Below are 24,282 nucleotides of genomic sequence, written 5' to 3'. Positions count from 1 at the left end.
AAAGAATCCGCGGGAAAAGTTAGAGATGGGTTGTAGATTGCGGTATCCGGAGTGGGTCAGCGCATCTCTCCATCGTCGTCGCAAAAAACGGCGTGGAAGACGAAATTTGTTTACGACAATTTCAGTTGCAACTCGTCACCTCTGTAGACGCGCCGAATCCGCGTGCAAGCGGTCGAAGAACGATGTAGTTTTCTTACCAGCCTATTCGAGTAAAACCAATGAATAGGCTGCTGAGGGAGCCGTAACGTGCATATAGACGCGCGTTCTAATGTACATTGCAGGAACTATAGCGGTTCCCACGCCGTTTTCTTTGACGATTAGAGATAGATAAGCAGATGTACCACGGATCCCCATCTCTAGCTTTTCTTGCGGATTTCCTGACCACGTCAGATTCTAGCTTTTAACCAATTCTGAAAAAAGAAAACAAGCACAGTGAAGAGGATGAAGTTGAATATAAAGATGAGTTTAAGAAAATCGCTTGCATTCACGAGTAAAAACGTTCGTTATTGTAGTCGAAGATGCGTTGAATGCAGATACTGTCAACATTCCTGTAGCCTGCAGGGCACTTCCAGTCTGAAATAAGTTCGACTAATTTAATTTGAGGAGAATCCTTCGATATTGCCGAGGAGTTTTAGAGTAGACATCCAGTTCTACTTGTAACGAAAGTAACACTCCTCTTCTCTAAAAGTACTGGGTTGAGAGAAAAATTCTTTTCCCTTCTAAAATTTTTAGAAACAAAATTAAAATAATTCTATGCTAAAATATAGTGGGGATTTCTGAAAGCTCCAATCTGAAGAGTATAAGCGGTATAAGCGTTTATCATTTTAAAATAACTATAAGTTCAATTGACCAAAGCCGTCTGCAAGCTATCGTCTATTACGAGTTCTTACAAGGTCATTCCTTGACAACTGTCACCGCCAACATCCGAGCTGTGTTTGAGGGGGATATCATATCCCAACTCACAATTATCGTTGGTATCAGTGCTTCAAGTCATGAGAAATTGCTCAAACACCAGCGTCATTCTGAACTCCCTTCTCTTTTGGATTCTAAACGAAATGTTGAAAGCTAGACGCAATGCTGTTGCTCGCAATTCCGTCGACATTCGGGTGCCACCAGAAAACCACTATTAACACGCCTTTACGATCATGGCTACTGTACATGAAGTTATATCGACAGGGGTACAACACCAACCACGTGACTCAGACAAAGCGTCCGGGCTCAGCATCTGTGAATGGTTGCCTTTCTTTCGTTTCAAACGCATGTTCTTTAGGGACAATATTTCCACAAATTTTATACAGTATCGATAATTTCATTAGAAAACATTGTAGGTTGTTGAGGAACGACAATAATTTTGTGGAAAACTCACAACACATGCCCCGCAACTGCACTTGACCAGGTCGGCATGCACATTTTTCATTGACGCAGACAGTCTGTCCTGGGCAACGTTCTCTGGATGAGCAGTGCCGCTCATTCAAAGAGGATCCTGGAAAAGGTACCGTCGTCTCTAACGAATAGTAATAAGTCAGTCTTAAAATACTCAGAGAAATATGTTCCGCTAAAAAATCACTTTTTCTTGTGAATAGTAACGATATCATATGTACGGGTGTAGATTTCGTTAAATTTCTCAGAATAAGCATTCATGATTAGGCGGGTTCATTTCCTTCGCTATGGTGATCGAAAAAATCTCTCAGTAAAAAAGTGATGTGAAACTGACGTGTGAAAATTGTAGTTTCCCTAGAAAGAGTGGCGACCACAGCGGTTTCGCAAACGGCCACGCATTTGGCTTCATCCTGAAAGTTGTTTGCGTTACCGCCACATCCCTGGTAGAAGAATCGACGACATGTTGACGTCTTTGGGTCATAATAATACCTAAAAAATAGTTCTTGTAGCATAAAAAATAAGGGACAAACTGGAGAAGAAATGTGCTATATCGCTTGCATGCGGTGGCACCACTTTGTCTCCTCTTTCATTTTCAGCATCAACTGCAAGAGAAAGGACATTTACAAATCCAACACGCTTATATCAAGAATGAGGCGAGAAAAGAATAGAAAAAAGATGTGAAAGTTGTATAAGATTAAGATAATCCTACGATAGGAAATTTCTTAGAATATTCGAAGTAAGGAGTCCACCATTGCAGTTAATAATAGACGGAAAAAGGTCACTAATAAAAAAAATGATGTAATGTTATTATTTTGATCATCATATGTAATGACAACTTTATTCTGTCGCGTATATTTTACGGAATTCATGAAAGCAGTGAGACGGGTACAACGGCGTTAGATAGGTGTGGCGGCGTCAGAAAAGATAAAATGAGGTGATAATAAAATAAATATAGCTGGTAATATAACAACCATATAAGGTTAGAAGATTAAATCATTTTCAGTTGACTCTACCAACATGTTTTCTTACATTCCTCATAGAGTCACTAATAGAAACATCATGTTTTTTGAAATATGCTTCAAAAATGCACGTAAAATATTGGTTGTGGTTTATAAACGCAAACTTGATATTTCAGATATATGTATTTATAAACAAATATAACTATAGAAACTATAACATATATTCCCTTATAAATCGAATTTATCTTGGACAACAGTTTTTGTTGGTAATAGACCATTTAGACAAATCGTAAATGTTCTACAAACTACCACTACTACTCCAGGTCTAGAAAACTTTATTTCTTCTTATTATGAGTATATTTATGCTTCTAATGCTTCTGAATTTAATTTTACAATTCATTCCTATACATACATGGATGATTTAGTGATTGCACACAATACCAATGAGGAAGTTGTTAACAATATTTTAAACAATACTTACAAGAGCATCTTGGCTTTGGACAGAACAAATAGTTCTGATTACGAAAGTTATTTTTTAGATTTACACATTCAACTGGAATGATTTCTTATACACTAAGCAATGTAATGAAACCGTCATGAAGCGGTGAAATGGGGTGACATGGATCCAACGGCGTGGAATTGGTGTGCCTTAGTGCAGTAGTATCGCGCAATAACTTCGTGTGCAAGTGGCAGAAGATGAATGAGACATTGGGAACAGTTTCATTACATTGGCCACTTCCCATGTTGTGTTTCACCTCTATGACCCCTTCGCATGTCTATTTCCCAAGACATTTGCTTCAGGTTTGTAACATGCCTTTTTCAGAATGTAGAAACAACCATACAAACGTCTGCTCAAATAGTAGTCAACAGTGTGATCTGACGCGGGACGTTACCTTTATCAGTACGATGATGTTGTTCACGTCATTTTATGTTAAAACACTATTCTCTGATAAGTGTTGGGAGAAAAGAGGAGGAAGTCAGATACATCGGGAGGAAAACCTACACTTTGGGTAATACTTTCAAATTGTGTCTATATTATATTGTTCGAAGGAGTGTTCGAAGTAGAAGTATGAATGTTCTCCAAATGTAGAAAAACAAATTTACATTCAGAGAAAATCCCACCACTAATAATTCTCATTGATCATTGATCTTTAGCTGGACTTTCAGACTGGTATATATACAGTATATATATATATATATATATATTCCTTATTATCTTTGTCCCATAGAAGCATAGTCACTCCTTCTTACTGAAGAGCGTCAAGAGAGCAGATCTCTTCTCAACACTGCGACATCTAATCTTGTCCTCCGTCTGAGGGTAAACTGAGATCTATTTAATCCTACCTTCCATAAGATGGATAAGCAACAAAGTGTACGGCGTTAATCAATCCTCTTGGGATGTGCCACAACGTCCACTTCAATTCAGTTTTGCTTGAGTTTTGCAAACGTGCGACTAGCATATACAGTGGTTTGCGGGAGCTAGCCGATGACTCAAGTTAGTGTTTTCATCCTCCAAGACGTGCAAACACACCGAAACCTCTTCCCAACAGCGCTACACTCGCCTGTACTTCCATACTCCTATAAATTTATATTCTACGCAGAACTTTTATTACCTTTCTGGAGCAGTCAGATGGGCATCATTGCATGTCACGCCGATATTCATTGGTGCACCACACAGTTCTGAAACAGGTGCATCTCTGCAAGAACTTCCTTCTTCAAAAGCTTCTAAAGAGTGCACAAACCAATATATTCTATGCTATGGAAGCAATAAAGAAGTTGAATGTTTATAAGGAAGGTACCCGAATGGAGTGTTTGTTCGGCGAAACCAGTACCACAGAAAATCCTCATCGTTTTTGGTAAACACCACAGCATTTAGTCTTTTACGTGCAGTAATTCCTGCCTTAGATTTGAGCAACTCACAAAATTTGAACTTGAGATAATGTTGAAGAACAATTAATTTCATCAAAAATTTTCGATATTTGACGGGCACAGAGTGGTTCTGTTGGAAAGGTCAAGTGTTCAATACCTCCAAGTTCAAGCTTTTGAATTTTCACACCATTCTCTCGATTGTCGTTAGAAAACACCGGCCGAACTCCGATATAAATTTTTTCTGAGCAATTCCCGTCTCCCTGGTCTGCATTCATTATATCAATGGCAGCCAGTCTTGTTGCACTGATGCATGAAGCAACAAAACTAGCTGCAGCTGAAAGGTAGTGGCAAATTTCTAGATGCTGTCTTATTCGTCATGCGTCAACTCGAGAAAAACGAAATGGAATGGGCACTCAAAAGTACTACAACAGTTCTCTTAAAGGCAACATACCACGAATCTGACGTGGTAGGGGGATCCGCGGGAGAAGCTAGAGATAGGGCTGAAGATTGCGGGATCAGGGGTGAATCCGTCATCTCATCTCTTTCTGATCGTCGTAAGAAACGGCGTGGGGGCCACTCTGATTAATACGAGGTGCGTTAGAACGCTCCTCTATGCACACGTCCCTATTCATTAGTTTCACTTGAATAGGCTGGTGAGAAGACATCACTGATCTTCGACCGATCGCACTTGGATGTGGCGCGTTGCAACTGAGATCGTCTCAAAAAACGTCTTCTTCCACGTAATCGGCCTTTAAAGGCACCACCGCACGAATCTGGTGTGGTACGGGTTTCAGGCGGGTAATGCCTATATAGGGTCGTATATTGTGGGGAGGAGGGTGATTCCTTTCACCTCTCCCTGTATCAGTGTAAACGGGAACGGCGTTAGATAGGTGTGGCGGCGTCAGAAAAGATAAAATGAGGTGATAATAAAATAAATATAGCTGGTAATATAACAATCATACAAGGTTAGAAGATTAAATCATTTTCAGTTGACTCTACAAACATGTTTTCTTACATTCCTCATAGAGTCCTCATAGAGTTCGTGGTGGACCACGAATCTGGTGTGGCACGGGTATCAGGCGGGTAGTGCCTTTACGGGGTCGCAGATTGTGGAGAAGAGGGTGTAAACGGCCGACACTGGAACTGTTTCTTACGACGGTTTCTGTTGCAATGCGCAACCTTTGCGCCCCGCTACCCTTGCGATTCGTCCGAATGGGTTTTCGACGAGTCGCAGGTGGGACGGGGCGCAAAGGTTGCGACACATTACGACAAAACCCTTCGTAACAAACAGTTCCTGAGTCGCAGTGCACTACGCAGTTTCCGCACTGCGCCACATACCACTACCACAGCTGTGAAAGCTTCGTTACTGCACAGATGTTCGGAACTCTCAGTTTGAGCGCTCAGGTGATCACACCTCATTCCAATCAATGACTTGGATGGGGTTGTTTGTAGGAACAACAAGCAGCAACGTAGAGTGCATAGGCTACCTCACTTTACAAGTCGTTTTCGCCGATCTGACGACTATTCGAAAAGTTTCTGTTTTTTGCAGAGCGAGGGGACATATGTAACTATACGAGGAGATATATGTAACTATACGAGGGGATATATGTAACTTATATGTAACTAACGTATCATATGAACGTTATTTTGGAAAACAAGAGCATAGCTTAAGTAAATGAGTGATAAGCAGTTGAAGATCACATCTTGGTTTGATAGAGACTAAGGGGATTAGCGAAATAATTTGAGTTAATTAAAATAAAATAATTAATTACTTAAAATAAGCATTTGAATCCTAGTGAGAGTTGAAAGCAACGAACCACTGAGACTTCTACAGCAAACTCCAGAAAATACTGAGTTGGACCTGTAGCAAGTTGCACCTTCAGGGCAGTGCGCATGCAAATTACATCCCATTCGATCTCCACTTTTAAGGAGGACAAGGCGCGATCCAGAAGGGCACGATTCTCAAATCAACCAAACAATCAATACTTAGATGATATTTATTTTAACTACTACCTATACGTTTCGACGAGCCACAGCAAAAATGTCGCTTCTTTTGTGGATGAAAAAGGCAATGGGAACTTGATGGACAATTGTTGCCGCGGCAAGAGATCGGAAGCAACGTGTAGAGATCGATTAACGCCTGCAAGCCATCTGGGCAGCCATCTGAAGAACAAAATATGATCTAACAGATTTAAAAATTATTATCAAGTTTGAAGACAATAACAATCGTCGAGCGGCATAAAGTTAACCATAAAGTTTACTGAAGCGATTGTGCATCACTACTAAGTGGTGATTATGGACTGAACACTGGCATGATATAGCGCTCGATCGATAATCACCTGCTGGTAGTGACGTGCACACCCTATGGTATCGCTTCCACGAACTCTGCGGTCAGCCTAAATGAACAGCACATAAATCAAATTGGAAGCACAAGCATCATGCTATAAAATAACGAGTTTATTTAATCACGTATTTTTGTGTGGGTGTGCGTTTTGTGTGCGCGTGCATATCGAGATCCCAGGAAGCAGTGAGACGGGTCCCCGTGGTGCGTCGAGGCCAATAACCGTTACGAGGTAGGAAGGGACCGCGTATACGAACCTGATACGCAATCAGGCATTCGTGTGTACCCGTTGGGAACGCACGACGTATATAGCCAGCACAAATATAAGGCGAAAAATTCCCATATTTTGCAAAAAAAAGGTGCTGTCGTCCAGCACATCGCCAAAGCCTACAGCCTGAAAGGTCGTCTGTCCGGAGGGAGCATGGAATCTTTGGCAACAAGTACTCATTTTGTCACGCTGAACTTCCGTACATTGGCGAAAACCGCCCTGTCTAAACTTTTCCTCTGTGTCTCGTTTACTGCACTGGAGGAAACCTGGCGGAGATTGCACCTAATCTGGCTATGCTGATGAAAAGAAGATAGGAGACTGTGCAATAGCTGATAGTGAGAAGAACGACTACAAAAACATGTTGGAGGAGGATGCAAGCTCTGAATCGTAAGTGCTCACATACCTACAAAGACTGATGGAGAGAACAACAAGGACACTTTCTATGGAAAAGTCAACGCGTTGATGTTCAGGATACCCAGCATTTCGAATAGCGGTTTCCGTCTTCTTGACTTGTGTGAACGGATCAACCTCATCATTACTTTCACGTTTAAAGGCATCACTTCACGAATCTGACGTGGTACGGATTTCAGGTGGAGTATTCGTATACGGGATGGGAGAGTATAAAGAGGGGGTGATTCCGTCCATTTCTTCCTAATTGCCGTAAAAAACGGCCCGCAAGATACGGTTTCGGGCGTTTTGGCGCACTATTTTCTACAAGGAGTTCGACTAGAGCGCGCCAGCGTGTGCGGCGCAGCACCTTCCGGGCCGTTTTTTACGATAATTAGGAAGAAATGGACGGAATCACCTCCTCTCCATAGTCTCCCATCCCGTATACGAATAGTCCACCTGAAATTTGCACCACCTCAGATTCGTAGGGTGATGCCTTTAGGAGGAATCATCGTCGCGATCAGCTTACGTGGCAAAAGGTCAACCCTCTTGAAGCCTGAAGAGCAACGGAAGCGAAAGATGAGAACACTCAGACTACAACTCAACTACGTTCTGACGAGAAACATCTCCCACTCAGGTATTCGGAAATCCAGAGCTGTTTGGAGGGTGTGTTTGGAGAATACAATTCCACAGAAAACCGAGAACCTCCCCCTCGATCGAAGATTGACACGGCAGCACTGAAAGACGAGGAGAGCTGAAAGGAATGCCGCCAACGAGTATCTGTTGATGTCCGACTACGGATAAGCAGGAAGTTTGCGATTCAGACTCTTTCACAAAGTGTATACAGGCGGCAAAAGATAAACCCCGTCTTGTATAACAAAATTTCCGACTGCTACAATTTTTAAGCAATAACCATCGCAAAGCTGAACGTTTCGGAACCTTATCAACTTTATGTTTTCCGGTGTTGTTTTGTTTTTGAAGAAATTTTCTACGTTTTTGCTTCATTCTCAGCATTTTCGTTTTTTAAACCTTTTTCCACTTTCCACGTTGCTATGTTGTTGCCATCTTGTTCTTTGAACCTTCCTAGAAGCTGACTCTACCAAGTATAATAATTCCAATACAAACGCAGCGCATGACCTCTGTGACATGGTGATCGCTAGGCGTGAGTTAATGATCACAGTTAGCCTAACACATGCCTGATCTGGCCTACCGACAGCCTCTTCTGCAGGCACTTATTCGGCTGCACATAATCGGCTCGGGCACCTAACTACTGCCCCCCGATGTCCCCCTTTAATCGGACGCTCAGGCTGGTATACATAAGAACAGACAACCCTAATAAAGCAGATCATATAGTTTTGCAGTTAGCTCACCAAAATTAGGTGTTCCACAGCAAACCATGCTTTTTGGGTTCCATACGTCCACCACGCACGAGTAACCAGGTGGACACGGTGTATCAGAGCAGTTGAATGGAATTCCAAATGTTGACGAAAGTAGAACTACTTCAGAAGGAGCACATGCTGAAATCTTTAGTAGATAGTTCTGTAGGCAGCTATTAGTAAAAAGATGAAGAATTGTAAAATAATCTATTTATATCTATATTCATCAGTAAACAGATAATAGCGAAAAATTGAAAATATCAATAACAAGATCCTATTCCTGCTAGTGAATGATGGAATGCATTGGATTGGAGTTCGATCGATCGGATTGATAGTTAATGAATGGAAATGGAAAAAAATAGAGACTTGGAATTATACCTGAACTGAGACAGTACTTGTAACAACTTTCTTCGGAAGGGAAATTGTTTGAGTTACCTCCACAACCCCAAAATTTCATCGGTTTACACAATTTGGTGACATTGTCAAAGAAGAACCTAAAGATATCATGATGAAACATGACGTGGAAGTAATTATGGAATTCAATTTCTAGTACACAGTGGTTCACAATTCAATTCACATCTTTCTAAAAAGAATTTCTGTAAAGCATATAATCTGAACTCAGATTGATCTCCTTAGAGCGTCGTTTGTTAGGTAACCACACTCAATGACACCAATCTCTATCATGATATTCAAAAGTACACCTAAATTTTCTCTGTCAAATGATCAGTCTAACACCTCAATTAAATGCTGCGCCTTGTCTGAATAAACTTAAAACTGTCTTGCAGTGTGCTCCCGTATGGGTGGGAAAATACATTAGATCTCTTTATTCGAAAAAATGACAAACGAGGAAAACGTCAACTTCAAAGAATTGCTCACATTGTTATTCTAGCTTAGCTTCATACATACATTCATTCATTGTCTAGAGTCATATTTTATTCTTTTTGTTTTAGTCCTGGTATTGCTTTTGAAACGACTGCAGCAAGCATAATCAGATCGTTTTTTTAAAATAGAATTCATGAAAATCATGGAAAGAGATTATCAGCGTGGATGCCACCAAAGAGTGACAGGCTCGGAGATGTTGTCCAAGAGGTAGTCATCGCAAGAAATGGGAAACAACTGTTATATAAGAGGTATTACTGATGTTTCTTAAGCATCCATTTTTCCTCAAATTCCATTCTGTTGCTACATCGAGAGGTATTGTGAAGATGAATGTTTCTTGATGTCTTCTCAGCATGCAAACGTTTGGCGCATTAGCACAGACTTGAAGTACGCACAACTAAGAAAACGAGGAAAATGACAACTTCAAATAATTGCTTACCTTGTTATCAACTGTCCGCAGTTGTTTCCACTGTCTTCAACTTGCTTACAATTCGAAAGTCTAGTTGGACAACAGAGTCTCCTCTCAATGCCTCTGTACAGAATCTAGAACTGATTCATTATACGTAATATTACGAAGAAGTTAAAACCTGTTCAGGCTATATTAGCTTGGCTATCCTTTTTCGACCAAAGATCTCCCTCACTAGAGAGATCGCAGCCGGTTAGTCGCGAGGCTACGTGGCGCGTCCCTGGGTAACGGATAGGGGTAATCGTGGACCAAAAGCGACCTTGTGCTTGTCCAGAGACGCGGGTGGATTCAAGGGATGGACTTCCTATTTTTGCTGAGCTAGGACTGTCTCATGACATCCTTGTATCCCACGTCGCTCCGGCCAAAAGCCTGCAACTGCGAGCTGCAACGGAGGTGGTTTAAAGTCGCCTCCAACAAATAAGATCCACTTGTCCACTCTGGGAGGACAAAACGTTCCCCCACAAACCCATGGAATTGCAAGCTTGCAATCTGCCCATGGGTTTTAAAATTTCACGCATTTCACAGTAATAAGGTTTCACACGCAAGGTAGGCGGTTTGGAGTCCCCTTCAACAAATAAGCTCCACACGCCCACTCCGGGAGAACGCAACGTTCTCCCAGAAACTCATGGAACTAGAGGCTTGCAACCTGTTGGGTTTCAAAATTTTACGTTTGTCACAGTAATAGAAAAGAGTCTTGATTCCGGAGAAAAGCCTGGTACGGTAGCGCCAGGAAAGACGGAGTTGCAGGAGTCATACAGGCTACCGAAACGGAAAAGGACTAGCATGACGATCTGTACTTATAACGCACGTACGCACGCATGCTTGCTTCGGAAGCGGCCATCGAAGATCTGATGATGCAAGCCAAGAAGACTAAGTACGACGTCATCGGACTGACCGAGACGAGGCGACGTCACCCTCTCAACGCCGTATATGAAACTGGAGAAGATCTGTTCTTGGGAGCATGCGACAGTAGAGGTGTTGGTGGAGCTGCCGTCCTCGTCAACACAAGTATGGCGAACATCGACTCTTTCGAACAACTTACGACCCAAATCGGACGTCTGTGGATGAGAAGATGTGGTCAAACCCCAGTTCTAACTATCTTCGTCGCTTACGCTCCAACATCAAACTACGAAGAAAAAGTCGAAGCTTTCTATGTGGACCTGAAGAAGTTCTACCGAGAAGATCATGTCTTCTACGAGGTCAATTTCAACGAAAAAGTTGGCCCAAGAAGAACGCCTGAAGAACTTCACATTGGGATCCATGGCCTACAATGGACATTTTACATTGTTTACATTTTCTTTGCTCATCCATCTCAAATGAAGAACGCTGTAATTAACATGTTCAGAACGGCAAGAACCGTTTGTAGTGGACTTGAGGACTTGAGGAGAAAAAGGAATCGTTAACTTTCGCTTGCGAAAGTGCTGTTACTAATGGTTATGAAATCCGAACGTCTAAAATGAGACGACATCGAAGTGAGCGAGCATGACAATTGGAAAACCCAACCACAAATAAGATACCTCTCTGCTTTCCTTATATCTCTCTGCTTTTCCTATATCTCTCTGCTTTTCTTATATCTCTCTGCTTTTCTTATATCTCTCTGCTTTTCTTATATCTCCGATGAGATGAGCACTGTCATTAGACGGTGTCTGAAGAAAGCAGGCTTAGATAGCTTCGTCTCGGTCGTTGAAATACCACCGAACAATTTGAAACGTCAGTTAGTTCGGAATCGTTTGTACGACACCATCTGTACAATACCGAACTGTATTATTTGTCCCACAGGTAGAACAGGAGACTTCTTGAGATGCGGGGTAATCTACCTGATTTCTTGCACGAACTGTGGCGACGAGTATGTCGGTGAAACGGCACGACCGCTGTACGTCCGCGTTAAAGAGCACGTGAACGGAAGGAATAGCTTACGAGAATGGACACCTTCACGTGTCCATAGAACACAAAAGCACGACGGAGCCGATTTTGAAATTAGGGTCCAAATCTTAGCGCATGAATCTAAAACGTTGGCTCGAAAATTGAAGCGTGCTGGATCCAAGCCAAAAGCCTTAAAATGAACCGCAAGGGCGAATGTCTGCCGATAACGCGGGAACTCGCGCCATATCTCGAATGGTTCTTCCGATCCAAATGAGATATTTGAACCATCCGCTCCCATGATCGATCAGTCAGCGATCCATGCTACGCGTTTTCGATTTAAGGTGAGCATCCAGTGTAGTCGCTAAGTTGGTGATTGAAAAAGTAGGTATGGATTTTATCAGTTTAGTTGTGGAGAGGTTTGGTCGTTCAAATTATAAATTGAAAGCCTACTTCAGGCTCTGAAGAAGACTGATCTCGGAAATTTTGCCGAGAATCGCCTTCTTCAGAGCCTGAGAAAAAAGTTTGTTTAAAATTATTTAACAACTTCGTGTACAGCTTATCAAAATCAATACGAAATCCAACGATGCCGAGGTTCATTGAAAGTTGAGTTTTTCAATGGAGAAAGACTTCGCTGAGACTAGTTAATCCTATCCATCCACTATGGAAAACCACAAAAAAGAAAAGAAGAAGTCCGGGGAGTTTGTGCAAACGTTCACTGAGTATGGGTCGCGTCTTCATGTCACCAATCGCCTTACGCCGACTGTACATAGTCGGGTTAAAGCGACCTAAAGCTCGGTACCGATGCGTAAGCGGTTGCAGTCGAAGCGGTGCGATGGAGCTGAATCGATGCGATGGGGGTGAGAATCGGAGGAGACCCTTGCTAGCACCACTCATCGCTGCAGTTTGTGATGGCCAATACCAACTGCTAGCTCCACCGCGTCAAATTGAGAGCAGCTGCTTACGTAATTACCTAGAGCTTCATTTCGTTGTTACTTGATTCACATCTGTCTTTGCATTTACGGGGTCCTCCAAAATGTTACCCTCAGAGATGACCAACAACAATTTTTGTCCACCATTCAGCGAGCTTCGCGCCTGGCTGCCTTTCTTTTCTTCTATTTAAGATGTGCCTTCGCTTACTGTGGTTCGCCAGCCACATTTGATCGACAAACCAAGTACCTCACCTTATGTCAAAGGTTGTTTATAAACGATCCACAGATCTAACAGACCGTGACTCACTGGTGGCATACAGGCATGGTTAAAAGGACAGTCCCTGTCGGAAAAGCATTCAAAATCTTCTCCGGTAGAGCGACGATAATGCATCGCACCATAAGGACAGGTTAAACCTGCAGAACACGTCTTGGCAAAACCATAGATGCTTTGAAAATTATTCTTGCATATTTCTACCCACCTCTCCTAGGACAGAACTCTTCGCAGCTCTGCTTTGTGGTAAAGATGTTCATGTTCCCATCACATCCTTTGAAAAGAAACGACCTACAGGAGTTTGTTGTCCCATCAAAGTACCTGACATGCATTAAAATTGCCTTCTAAAAAACGTTCAAGCTAAGCCCTAAACAGGAGAACTAAATTGACATTTACCAGCGAGTCGTTGACGTTTGTCCGCAGTGGCGACCAGTGGAGAGTGGTAGTGAACAGATATATTCTGTAATGTAGACCTGGTGACTGAAACACTATGGTATAGCAGTGGAAGATCTAACGTTCACACAGTATCTCTTGTTGGATTTCAATTTATCACAGAAGGCAGCTTAAGCGAAAGAAGGGTTTTTGACTGAAGGCAGCTTTAGCGAAAGAGAACCCAAACATGCAAACTATACACTCGGGTGAGAACAATTTGAAGCCTGTCGCAGCTTGGCGGTTACGATTGCGATAGGACTTTTTCTGGCTCCAGTAGACTTAAAAATTGGTAAGAGTACCGCGGCGCCAATTACGGAATTCGAAATCGAGATCGTTCTAAACAACTACATGTGCGCACGCTTCCAGATAAGCGTTTCAATCTGAGACTTTGAGTTTTTCAAGTCCAGTGTTTTTCGACATCAGATTCAAGTCTTCTGAAAGTCAGACAATACTTGGAAATACTAGATACCCGTTCCTGCACGTTTTCAAAAACAGAAAAGGGGCTCTCAGACTAGTTACAGCACCCCTCCAGATATACGACGAAGAATTGCCAATAAGAATGGTAATCTATTTGAAATTATTGTTAGAATTTTCATTTAAAACTGAATTTATTTAAAACGTTATGGCTTTTCTCAACATAGTGGACAAGCGAAGTGGAATTTCGAAAAATGGAGCTGAAAGAAATTCTCAATGAGCATCTTATGCCACAGATAGGTTCGCATACGATTATTTAGCCAATGCAGATACAGTAGTTAGGGTATAACCTAGAATCAAACGTCGTGATGGGACATGACTCTCACGAATACGATCCTCTCTCTATCTTGTTCTTTTTCTTCTACTCCACCTCCTCCAGCGTTCCTGCGACATTTCTCGGTTGCTGTCAATTCAATATAATGGAAATTTCATGTGTTTTAGTGTGGAGCATATTGTATGTTTTTTGTTATTATTATGTGGGTTTAGGATGGTGTACTGAATCAGCGTCGTGATGGGACATGACTCTCACGAATACGATCCTCTCTCTATCTTGTTCTTTTTCTTCTACTCCACCTCCTCCAGCGTTCCTGCGACATTTCTCGGTTGCTGTCAATTCAATATAATGGAAATTTCATGTGTTTTGAAAGTAGTAGAAGAAGCATATTTGCTGAAATGTTGTATCTATGTGTTATGAATCTGAATCTATCAAATATCTTTAAATGCTGATTAAAGGACATGATACGACAAAAAAGAAGTCAAGTGCATAGGTGCATCCAAAACAAAAAGTTGGGAAATCTTATCAGATACTTTTTTGGAACTTTGAGACAAATATTTTGTCTCAAAGTTCCAAAAAAGTATCTGAATGCAGATACAGTAGTTAGGGTATAACCTAGAATCAAGAATATAATATACAGAATATAACAAATATTTTGTCTCAAAGTTCCAAAAAAAACTAGGAGGTGGAAAAAACGTTTTTTGTTTGTTTTGTTTTTGTTTCTGTTTTTAGGGCAAGGCTTCTTCTCCCAAAAACTACCCAATTTTTTTGGTCTTCTAATAAGGAAATTATTCGTGATCTCCAAGACCTAACTATGTGCACAGAATCTACTTTTTTTGGTTTATTACATTTCATTTAATCCACTTTTTAACTGCTGAACCTTGATCTTGTTCACCTTATCACCTTGACTCCCGTTGATCTTCAAACTGGTGGAGCGGGCGCCAGTAATTCTTCCATTTGCCCCGATCGCGTGGTTCGAGTGTCGCCCAGTGGTTCATTCTCTCGCGTGGGACACGAAGAGCATCACAATTTTCTTTGGGAAGGACTTCGCGAAGGAACCTGACCAGTGGGTCGGCGGTCTTCCTGTAGTGCGCTTAATATGGCGGGGAACCCAGTCAGTCACGGCTTTGGTCCAACGGTTGTCGTTAAAGCGCATCACGTGTCCGGCCCACCTTATTTTACTTTCCTTGGCAAACGCGGCGGCGTTTCTAATCTTCGATCACTGACGTAGGACAGAACTTCGAATCCCGTCCCTCACTTGCGTGAAACGGGATACTCCTAGCATCACTCTCTCAATTACGCGTTCAATGACGCTCACCGCGTTTTCTTCCTCCTTGCGAAATGCCCAGGTTTCCGATGCATAGGTCAAAGCAGGAAGTACGGTGGTGTTGAAGAGGTGAGCACGGAGCTGGGTGTTCCTGGTCTTCTTCACTACATCCTCGATGCTCTTGTACGCTCCCCAAGCCACTCGTCTCCTCCTGCCCAGCTCGGGGGTCAGGTCGTTCATCATGTTTAGTTCCCGACCCAGATAAACGTAGCTGGTGCATTCGGACATGTTCGTTCCGTTGAGCGTGAATGGAGCATCCGAGACCCATCCGTTGCGCATGAACATCGTCTTTTGCAGATTCTGCTGAAGACCGATGCATCCACATGTTTCGTCGAATTCGGTCAGCATTCGTTCCGCTTGGCTGATGCTAGGTGTTATCAATACGATGTCATCAGCAAAGCGCAAATGGTGTAGCTGCCGACCATCAACCTTCACTCCCAAGTCGCCCCATTCCAATTTTCGCATTGCGCTCCCGATGGTGGCTGTGAATATTTTGGGTGAGATTGTATTACCCTGTCTGACTCCCCTCTTCACGTCAATGATAATATTCTTGTAGAATGGCGAAATTCGGTTGTGACGTTACTGTACAACTTTTGAAGTCCCTTTATGTACTGAGTAGGGAAGCCTTGGTTGTCCAAGGCTTCCACGACCGCTTCCGTCTCAACTGAGTCGAAGGCCTTCCTCAAGTCGATGGGGTGCGTGTAAAGAGGGGGGTCCCGGCGGAATTTCGAGCATGTCCCGGTCATGCCTTGTCAGAGCAATTAGCGATGCTGCATGTGCGAGAGATTCACTTTCGCTGACACCTAAGTAGCTGACTCTGCTTGCCTACCGCTAATCATACGCTGCATCACCGGCTAGGATATAATTCACTCTTTACTAAATTGTTTTGGAGAATCAGACACATTCACTACAATTTTGTGACGTGAGGTGATCTCGATTTTATAATCGTACCAGAAGCAAGAGCAATCCTCACGTGAAATATGAGATAAGGATGTATCTAATAGCTTCAAATTGCGTGCACAAGAATTTTCGTTAAAACGGAACATTCCAGCTTTCAAAAGTAACGGTAATGAGAATTATCGATATCCTGTAACTTCCAAGCTTTTTTGTAGCCTATTTTATTTCTGGACAGAGGGACCTTCTGTATCTCTGACTTCTTGGAACCTACAGGAGTTTAAATTTGGTAAGATTTCTGGACTTTGTGAAGGTGATATAAGGAAAAACTCACTCCCTTTCTTTACTAGGATACCATACAAAATCCCATGCACTTCTATCTAACACTATTATTCTTTGACTTACTCGCTAATTTCCACTTTTCTTTGCATATTTCCTTGTGACTGCGCAGCTTTCTGCGTCTCTGTGGCTAGAAGAACATCTAAGACGGTTGTCTGCGCCTTCATGAACGACTGGAGCGTAACGTGAACTCTTCGAGGTATGTTCGCGTATCCGCCGGCGTATCCACTGGGCATGTTATGTCCTGGAGGCATTCGCGGAGAATCCGCCGGGACCCTCTTTACCGTTCCCCAAGTCGATGAAGGTGAGACAGAGCGGCTTTTTGCACTCTCGTAATACCTCGATGAGTTTCGACAGTGCGAATGTGGCCAATCGTGCTGAATGCTTTTCGAAACCTTGCTTGCTCGCATGGCTATCCTTCATCGAAGACTTTTTAATCCTATTAAGGACCACTCTTTGGGATGACGGACAGTAAGCAGATTGGGCGATAGTTGCCGATCTCATGTGGATCTCTCTTTTTATACGACAACACTGTCTTGCTGGTCTTCCACAGGAACCTCGCATTCCGACAGATAACGTGTAAAAAGCATTGTCAGGGTGTTGTTGAGTACTGGCGGGAGGTTCTTCAGGTGTTCTGATCATATTCTGTCGGAGCCGGGTGCCATACGATTTCTTACCGACATGATAGCATGTCGTACTTCGGACGGGAGAACCTCTGGAATGACGTGTACGTCTTCCCTCAGATGGTAAGGAGGCAAGTGGACATGGCTGTCGAAGAGATCGGTGTAGAAGTCGTAGACGATTTTCTCCATTCTCCTTCTCGATGCAATGGTTGTTCCCTTTGAGTTCCGGAGAGCAGTCATGCGAGTGGCGAAGTCTCGACGGGCATAGCCGGGATGCTTTCTCCCACCTCTGCAGCTTCAGGCAGCACTTCTGCTCTTCTCTCTTTAAGACCTTCCTTTATCGCCTCTCCGCAAAGCCTTGTGAGCACGGCCGTGAATTCTTGGTTCTCTATACTCGTGGTGCTCCACGCTGGCACATCAGCTCAAGAGTTTCAAGAGACAGGCGTCTCTTGATAGTTTTAAAACTCAATAAATAATAAATATATGCGATGAATAGTGCTTTTCATATTTACTTCAAGCTACTAAAATCCGAGCAGTCCGGTAGTAATTTCCAATCGATGCCTGATTCTAATCACTAAATTAACGTCTATATAATACCTATGTGCGATGATCAGTGCTCTAAATACAATTTCAGAAAAACTGCCGGCGAAATTTTCGTCTCAGTACTTTTTTTCGGTTTTGCAAAGGTCAAGATTCTGACGGAATCGAACGGAATTCATCGTCGGTAGTCACTGTCAATGAGAGAGGTTGTGTGCAGCAGGCAGTCACTGTCAATGAGAGAAGTTGTGTTGCAAAAATGGAAAAACTCTCAACCGTTCGCAATCACTGTCAAAAAAAATGTGTCGTCAAATACACGTTGAGAGCTTCCCCATCTTTTCAATTTATATGTGCACATATATATTGACTTACTTCTAATCCTTACAGTGAGTTATCAGAAGCGTCAATATTATATTGTATGCTTTTATTTTAATTGCGACACTTTATATTAATATCAAATATAGCACTATTCATTAGTATTTGCTGTACTATACTATTTGATTTATTTATGACTCGTCCAATTTGTTTCTTTAACTCTTTTTATTACAACTAATTTTTCATTGCTATGAGCGGCTATACTAAAAAGAGCGAGATGAGGGGGTCTTTTTCTGGAGAGTCTTCTATGGGGGGTTCGTTTTCAGGAAGGTTTTTTCTCAACTACACGCTTGACCCTGACCCTAACAGTGAAGATCCGCGCTGGATGTTCGAATGTTACAAACGTAAGTGTCGTCAACCAAGGTAATTATGTTAAATAACATAATTGCTAAATCAACTAATCCTGTTTAGTGGCTCGGAGCTCACGAAATCTGTTCAGGTAGTTATTAAGTTTTTCGTTTCGCTTTTTAAGCGGCCCCCCACCAACTCCCTTTTCCCCCGAAACGACCCAAGCTCACGTCTCAATTTGCAAACTTCGGAGGGAGGGGGTACGAGCTAGCGTAGCGGAAAATTTGCAAACACAGCACAAGGAGAAGTACGTTCGATTGGAAAAGGCCGGAGAGAAAGAGATGATAGTCGCTAGTATACTTTAACACTTTCGGTAGAACATTGCATTTCTTTTTAATAACGAATGTTGTTTAATAGAATGAAAAGCTAAAATATTATGCAACTTAATCTCAAACCACGACCACTATTTCAATAAACAGTTAACACTTCATGCATAGAAAGATGGGTGACATTGAAATACCTGAAGAGGGGCAGCATCCGCTACCATTTCTGTCGTGGTAGCACTCGTAGTTTATAGGGCATTCGTAACCTAAGGCGGTGACGCCACATCTGGCCAGTTTGCCATCGTCCTTCCTCAACGCTTGTCCATGGCGACAATACGGTCCAACTACGAAGCATTTACCATTCGGCCTCGTAACGAAATTGAATTTGGTCAATATAGTCACCTTCAATGCCTGTGCAGGTTTCCTGGCAAGCATCTAGCGACGAGAATATGTTTGAATTTCCTCCACAACCATTGTAGGAAAAGAGCTGACAGGCTCCTGCGCTAGCATTGAACCAAAATCGAGTCACCGGTGTTGCGATACAAAGGATTCCTTCAGACAGTGGTTGATTACAGACACTATCTGAAAAGCAGTAATTCGAAAAGAAATAATAACTGTTAATGTGAGTAACCGACCTGAGTTTGGACAACATCTCCCCCTCTGACAAGAGTAAGGAACGGGACATTCTAAGGAAGAAGTGCAAGAGGTAGGCGACCCGGACACTCCATGAAGGGGCGAACCAACAGGACATAAATCTGAAGAAAAAGCTACGAAATAAACATTTCTTTCATTAGGTAAAGGCGGCGTATCACGAAACTGGCGATATTGGGGTCTCTGTGAGCAGATATAGGGTTCAAGGTGTAGACTACGGGTATGAGCGTGTTCCCACTCAACTTCCCCTAAGCGTCTTAAAAAACGACGTTTGTTCTTACAAAGCAGTACGTGAAAACGTGCCACCCTCGTGTAGCTGGTTTCCTCAACAGCCTATTCATTGGTCCTACTTGAATAGGCTGGAGAGAGAACCTCATTGATTCCCGACCGTTTCTTGGATGCAGCGCGTGCACAAGGGTGGGCATTCTCACGCACCTCGTAGAAGCACACGCCGTTTCCCACGCTGCTTTTTAGGGCAATTATAAGCAGTTGAGTGGAGCCGCGCACATACTCGTAATCTACACTGCGAACTCTATATTTGACCGCAGACTTCAACATCGTTAGTTTCGTGGCACACTGTCTTTAATCGCCTCAAGTTGCTACCAAAATTCCAAATCCTCCCATTTTTGTTGAAAGCGAAATAATTAAAATTTTGTCTATTTGGTGAGTGCACCGATGAAAACGGAGACATCGAGGTGCACCTTGCACTCATTCATTTGCAATTGCTTACTCACCCACAGAGCAGAAGTCATTGCAATGTTCCTTGGTTTGAAAGTTATTGAAGTTCCCTCCTTGACCAAAGAAAGTGAAAGGAAGACAGTCGCTCCTGATACGATCCCAGTACCACCTACGACAGAAAGTAAATCTACTCATTGTTCTAGGCCAGTCTCAAACTTACACAGGGAATCCTCATTAATATGGGGGAAGGTGTGAGGAGGAAAGAGGAAGGATCAGAAAATGGAGGCGAAGATGCATAAAAAATTACATGATAATATATGTATTTTTTGTGTAGCTTAACAGAAGTTAAAGCACAACATTTCTATTTAAGAATCAACTTGAACGAGCTGCATTTTCTACTGAGAATGTTGTAGAAGCATAAACGTTATTCCGATATATAAACGAAGTAACTTCCATGTAGCTCGGGAAGGCCGCATGCCACTTAATTAATTTGTCGGAAAACGAAGGAAAAGTATCGAGACATTATGTTTTTTAAGGTAACGTGAAATTTTGGGGCGGTATAGACCGTCGTCGGTGCGGAATTTTCTACACGTGAAAAATGAAAATATCACCTTGACTCCCGTTGATCTTCGAACTGGTCGAGCGAGCGCCAGCAATTCTTCCATTTGCCCCGATCGCGTGGTTCGAGTGTCGCCCAGTGGTTCATTCTCTCGCGTGGGACACGAAGAGCATCACAATTTTCTTTGAAGGACTTCGTGAAGAAATCTGACCATCGGGTCGGCGGTCTTCCTATAGTGCGCTTAATATCGCGGGGAACCCAGTCGCTCACGGCTCTAGTCCAATGGTTGTCGTTAAGGCGCATCACACGTCCGGCCCACCTTATTTTACTTTCCTTGGCAAACGCGGCGGCGTTTCTAATCTTCGATCACTGACGTAGGACAGAACTTCGAATCCCGTCCCTCACTTGCGTGAAACGGGATACTCCTAGCATCACTCTCTCAATTACGCGTTCAATGACGCTCACCGCGTTTTCTTCCTCCTTGCGAAATGCCCAGGTTTCCGATGCATAGGTCAAAGCAGGAAGTACGGTGGTGTTGAAGAGGTGAGCACGGAGCTGGGTGTTCCTGGTCTTCTTCACTACATCCTCGATGCTCTTGTACGCTCCCCAAGCCACTCGTCTCCTCCTGCCCAGCTCGGGGGTCAGGTCGTTCATCATGTTTAGTTCCCGACCCAGATAAACGTAGCTGGTGCATTCGGATATGTTCGTTCCGTTGAGCGTGAATGGGGCATCCGAGACCCATCCGTTGCGCATGAACATCGTCTTTTGTAGATTCAGCTGAAGACCGATGCATCTACATGTTTCGTCGAATTCGGTCAGCTTTCGTTCCGCTTGGCTGATGTTAGGTTTTATCAATACGATGTCATCAGCAAAGCGCAAATGGTGTAGCTGCCGACCATCAACTTTCACTCCCATGTCGTCCCATACCAACTTTCGCATTGCGTTCTCGAGGGTGGCTGTGAATATTTTGGGTGAAATTGTATAACCCTGTCGGATCCCCCTCTTCACGTCAATGATGATGTTCTTTTTTCTTGTAGAATGACGAAATTCCGGTCGTGAAGTTACTGTACAACTCTCGAAGTACCTTTATGTACTGAGTAGGGACGCCTTGGTTGTCCAAGACTTCCACGACCGCTTCCGTCTCAACTGAGTCGAAGACCTTCTTCAAGTCGATGAAGGTGAGACAGAGCGGCATCTTGTACTCTCGTTATACCTCGATGAGTTTCGAAACAGTGTGAATGTGATCAGTCGTCCTGAATATTTTTTCGAAACCCTGCTTGCTCGCGTGGCTGTCGTTCATCCAAGACTTTTTCAATCCTATTAGGGATTACTCTTGTAAAGAGCTTGTAGATGACGGACAGTAAGCAGATTGGACAATAGCTGCCGATGTCATGTGGATCTCCCTTTTTATACAACAACACGGTCTTGCTGGTCTTCCACTGGTTAGGAACCTTGCATTTCGACAGATAACGTGTAAAGAGCCTCGCCAGGGTGTTGATGAGTACTGGCGGAAGGTTCTTCAGGTGTTCTGGTCCTATTCTGTCGAGACCGGGTTCCGTACAATTTCTTACCGACATGATAGCATGTCGTACTTCGGACGGGAGAACCTCTGGAATGACATGTTCATCTTCCCTCAGTGGTGAGGCAAGTGGATATGGCTGTCGAAGAGATCAGAGCAGAAGTCGTGGATCATTTTTTTCCATTCCAATTCTCGATGCTGTGGTTGTTGGTTTGGGTTCCGGATAGCATCTCGTCTTGCAACTGGCTCTCGACGGGCATAGCGGATGATTTTCCCGCCTCTGAAGCTTCAGCCAGAGCTTCTACTCTCTACTCTTTAAAGTCTTCCTTTAACGCCTCTCTGCAAAGCCGTGCGTTCTCGTACATGAGTTCTTGGTTCCCTGCGGCTCGTGCTGCTCCACGCTGGCGTATCAGCTCAAGAGTTTCAAGAGACAGGCGTCTCTTGGTGGTTTTAAAACACTCAGCCTTCTTCGCGCAGTAGTGAAGGTGTTCAACGAGCCGGTCATATTCCTCGTCGATGTTGTCCATTGCAGAATCTTCCCAAAAACCGGCTAGCGTAGCGATCCCAGTTGATGATAGTCCTGGGATTTCTCTCTCTGAACTTGGCGGCTTTCTCTGCTCTCGTTGTGAAGGAAAATCTTCCTCGGAGGAAGCGGTGGTCCGATCCCATATAGAACGTTGGCACACCAGCGACATCCGTGAGGCAGAACCTTTTACTGACGGTGAAGTGGTCAATTTCATTACGCTATCCTCCACCGGGTGACTCCCACGTCCAGGGTAGAGAGGAGGGCTTCTAGAATTGCGAATTCCTGTGGATGGTCTTAGTCGTCATGATGAACTCGGGGAGCCTCTCCCCCTGGTCATTCCATTGTAGGCCGTGGGTCCCGATGTGAAGTTCCTCCGGCGTTCTTCTTGGGCCAACTTTGGCGTTGAAGTCGCCAATTATGACCTTGTAGAAGGCATGATCTTCTCGATAGAACTTCTTCAGGTCCATATAGAAAGCTTCGACTTATTCTTCTTCGTAGCTTGATTTTGGAGCGTAAGCGACGAAGATAGTCAAAGCTGGTGTTGGACCACATCTTCTCATCCGCAGACGTCCGATTCGGATCGTAATTTGTTCGAAAGAGTCGATGTTCTTTGCCATACTCGTGTTAACGAGGACACCAACTCCACCAACACCTCTACTGTCGCATGTTCCTAAGAACAGTTCTTCTCCAGTTTCGTATACGGCGTTGAGAGGGTGACGTCGTCTCGTCTCGGTGGGGAACGGTAAAGAGGGTCCCGGCGGATTCTTCGCGAATGCCTCCGAGACATAACGTGCCCAGTGGATATGCCGGCGGATACGCGAACATTTCTCGACGAGGTCACGCTGCAATCGTTTATGAAGACGCAGACAACCGCCATAGATGTCCTTCCCACCACAGAGACGCAGAAAACTGCGCAGTTTCAAGGAAATATGCAAAGCAGAGTAGTGTGAGCTGTCGAAATGACCGAATAAGTCAAAAAATAATAGTGTTAGATAGAAGTACATGGGATTTTGAATGGTGTTCTAATAAAGAAAGGGAGTGAGTTTGTCTTTATATCACCTTCAGAAAGTCTAGAAATCTTACCAAATTTGAACTCTTTTTCTTCCTGTAAGTTCCCGGAAGTCAGAGATACAGAAGGTCCCTCTGTCCAGAAATAAGTTAGGCTACAAAAAAGCTTGGGAGTTACAGGATAACGTTAATTCATATTACTTTTGAGTTACTTTTGAGAGCTGGCATCTTTATCTCAAACTTCACGTGAGGATTTCTCTTGCTTCTGGTACGATTACTAAATTGAGATCACCTCACGTTACAAAATAGCAGTGAATGTGTCTGATTCTCCAGAACAATTCAACAAATGGTGAATTATATCCGGTGACGCAGCGTATGATTAACGGTAGGTAAGCAGAGTCAGTTATTTAGGTGCCAACGAAAGTGAATATCTTTAGGACACGCATCATCGCTAATTGCCCTGACGA

At 43.3% G+C, this 24,282-nt stretch overlaps 7 protein-coding genes across 10 annotated transcripts; 1 reads left to right on the top strand and 6 right to left on the bottom strand.

Moving 5' to 3' along the window:
- Positions 1-484: 484 nt before the first annotated feature.
- Positions 485-21,957, bottom strand: RB195_009896 (uncharacterized protein; the record flags this gene model as incomplete). 3 transcript variants are annotated; one of them, XM_064190659.1, is made up of 19 exons in its annotated part: positions 485-573; positions 1,367-1,483; positions 1,715-1,869; positions 3,953-4,019; positions 6,026-6,169; positions 6,222-6,371; positions 8,575-8,721; positions 8,959-9,074; positions 9,899-10,002; positions 13,025-13,131; positions 13,197-13,309; positions 13,385-13,448; positions 19,072-19,218; positions 19,277-19,456; positions 19,510-19,629; positions 20,260-20,372; positions 20,815-21,002; positions 21,228-21,764; positions 21,847-21,957. In XM_064190659.1, 19 exons carry the CDS (start codon positions 21,955-21,957, stop codon positions 485-487), a joined length of 2,769 nt encoding a protein of 922 aa, XP_064048242.1. The 3 variants fall into 3 exon arrangements, with proteins under 3 accessions (XP_064048242.1, XP_064048246.1, XP_064048243.1); XM_064190661.1 differs by lacking the exons at positions 19,072-19,218; positions 19,277-19,456; positions 19,510-19,629; ... (2 more) ...; positions 21,228-21,764; positions 21,847-21,957 and adding an exon at positions 15,233-15,324 and having other exon boundaries at positions 13,385-13,468; XM_064190660.1 differs by lacking the exons at positions 485-573; positions 1,367-1,483; positions 1,715-1,869; ... (7 more) ...; positions 13,197-13,309; positions 13,385-13,448 and adding an exon at positions 17,588-17,772 and having other exon boundaries at positions 19,096-19,218; positions 20,815-21,122.
- RB195_009899 (uncharacterized protein) lies at positions 10,744-11,328 on the top strand (the record flags this gene model as incomplete). The annotated part of the gene is made up of 1 exon (XM_013440823.2): positions 10,744-11,328. The coding sequence occupies one exon, from the start codon at positions 10,744-10,746 to the stop codon at positions 11,326-11,328; it is 585 nt and encodes a 194-aa protein (XP_013296277.2).
- On the bottom strand, positions 15,388-15,960 carry RB195_009898 (uncharacterized protein; the record flags this gene model as incomplete). Its single annotated transcript, XM_064190663.1, has 1 exon — positions 15,388-15,960. One exon carries the CDS (start codon positions 15,958-15,960, stop codon positions 15,388-15,390), a length of 573 nt encoding a protein of 190 aa, XP_064048245.1.
- Positions 16,966-17,370, bottom strand: RB195_009897 (uncharacterized protein; the record flags this gene model as incomplete). The annotated part of the gene is made up of 1 exon (XM_064190662.1): positions 16,966-17,370. One exon carries the CDS (start codon positions 17,368-17,370, stop codon positions 16,966-16,968), a length of 405 nt encoding a protein of 134 aa, XP_064048244.1.
- A 49-nt stretch (positions 21,958-22,006) lies between the features above and the next one.
- On the bottom strand, positions 22,007-22,339 carry RB195_009895 (uncharacterized protein; the record flags this gene model as incomplete). Its single annotated transcript, XM_064190658.1, has 1 exon — positions 22,007-22,339. The coding sequence occupies one exon, from the start codon at positions 22,337-22,339 to the stop codon at positions 22,007-22,009; it is 333 nt and encodes a 110-aa protein (XP_064048241.1).
- Positions 22,340-22,589: 250 nt separating this feature from the next.
- RB195_009894 (uncharacterized protein) lies at positions 22,590-23,021 on the bottom strand (the record flags this gene model as incomplete). Of its 2 annotated transcripts, none has more annotated exons than XM_064190657.1 (1): positions 22,590-23,021. In XM_064190657.1, one exon carries the CDS (start codon positions 23,019-23,021, stop codon positions 22,590-22,592), a length of 432 nt encoding a protein of 143 aa, XP_064048239.1. The 2 variants fall into 2 exon arrangements, with proteins under 2 accessions (XP_064048239.1, XP_064048240.1); XM_064190656.1 differs by having other exon boundaries at positions 22,590-22,976.
- A 268-nt stretch (positions 23,022-23,289) lies between these two features.
- RB195_009893 (uncharacterized protein) lies at positions 23,290-23,811 on the bottom strand (the record flags this gene model as incomplete). The annotated part of the gene is made up of 1 exon (XM_064190655.1): positions 23,290-23,811. One exon carries the CDS (start codon positions 23,809-23,811, stop codon positions 23,290-23,292), a length of 522 nt encoding a protein of 173 aa, XP_064048238.1.
- Between the last annotated feature and the right edge of the window lie 471 nt (positions 23,812-24,282).

The sequence above is a fragment of the Necator americanus genome, chromosome III (genome assembly GCF_031761385.1).
Source record: "Necator americanus strain Aroian chromosome III, whole genome shotgun sequence".
Taxonomy (NCBI): Eukaryota; Metazoa; Nematoda; class Chromadorea; order Rhabditida; family Ancylostomatidae; genus Necator; species Necator americanus.
Note: the sequence above shows the minus strand (reverse complement) of the source record. Positions and strands in the feature narration are given on the sequence as shown.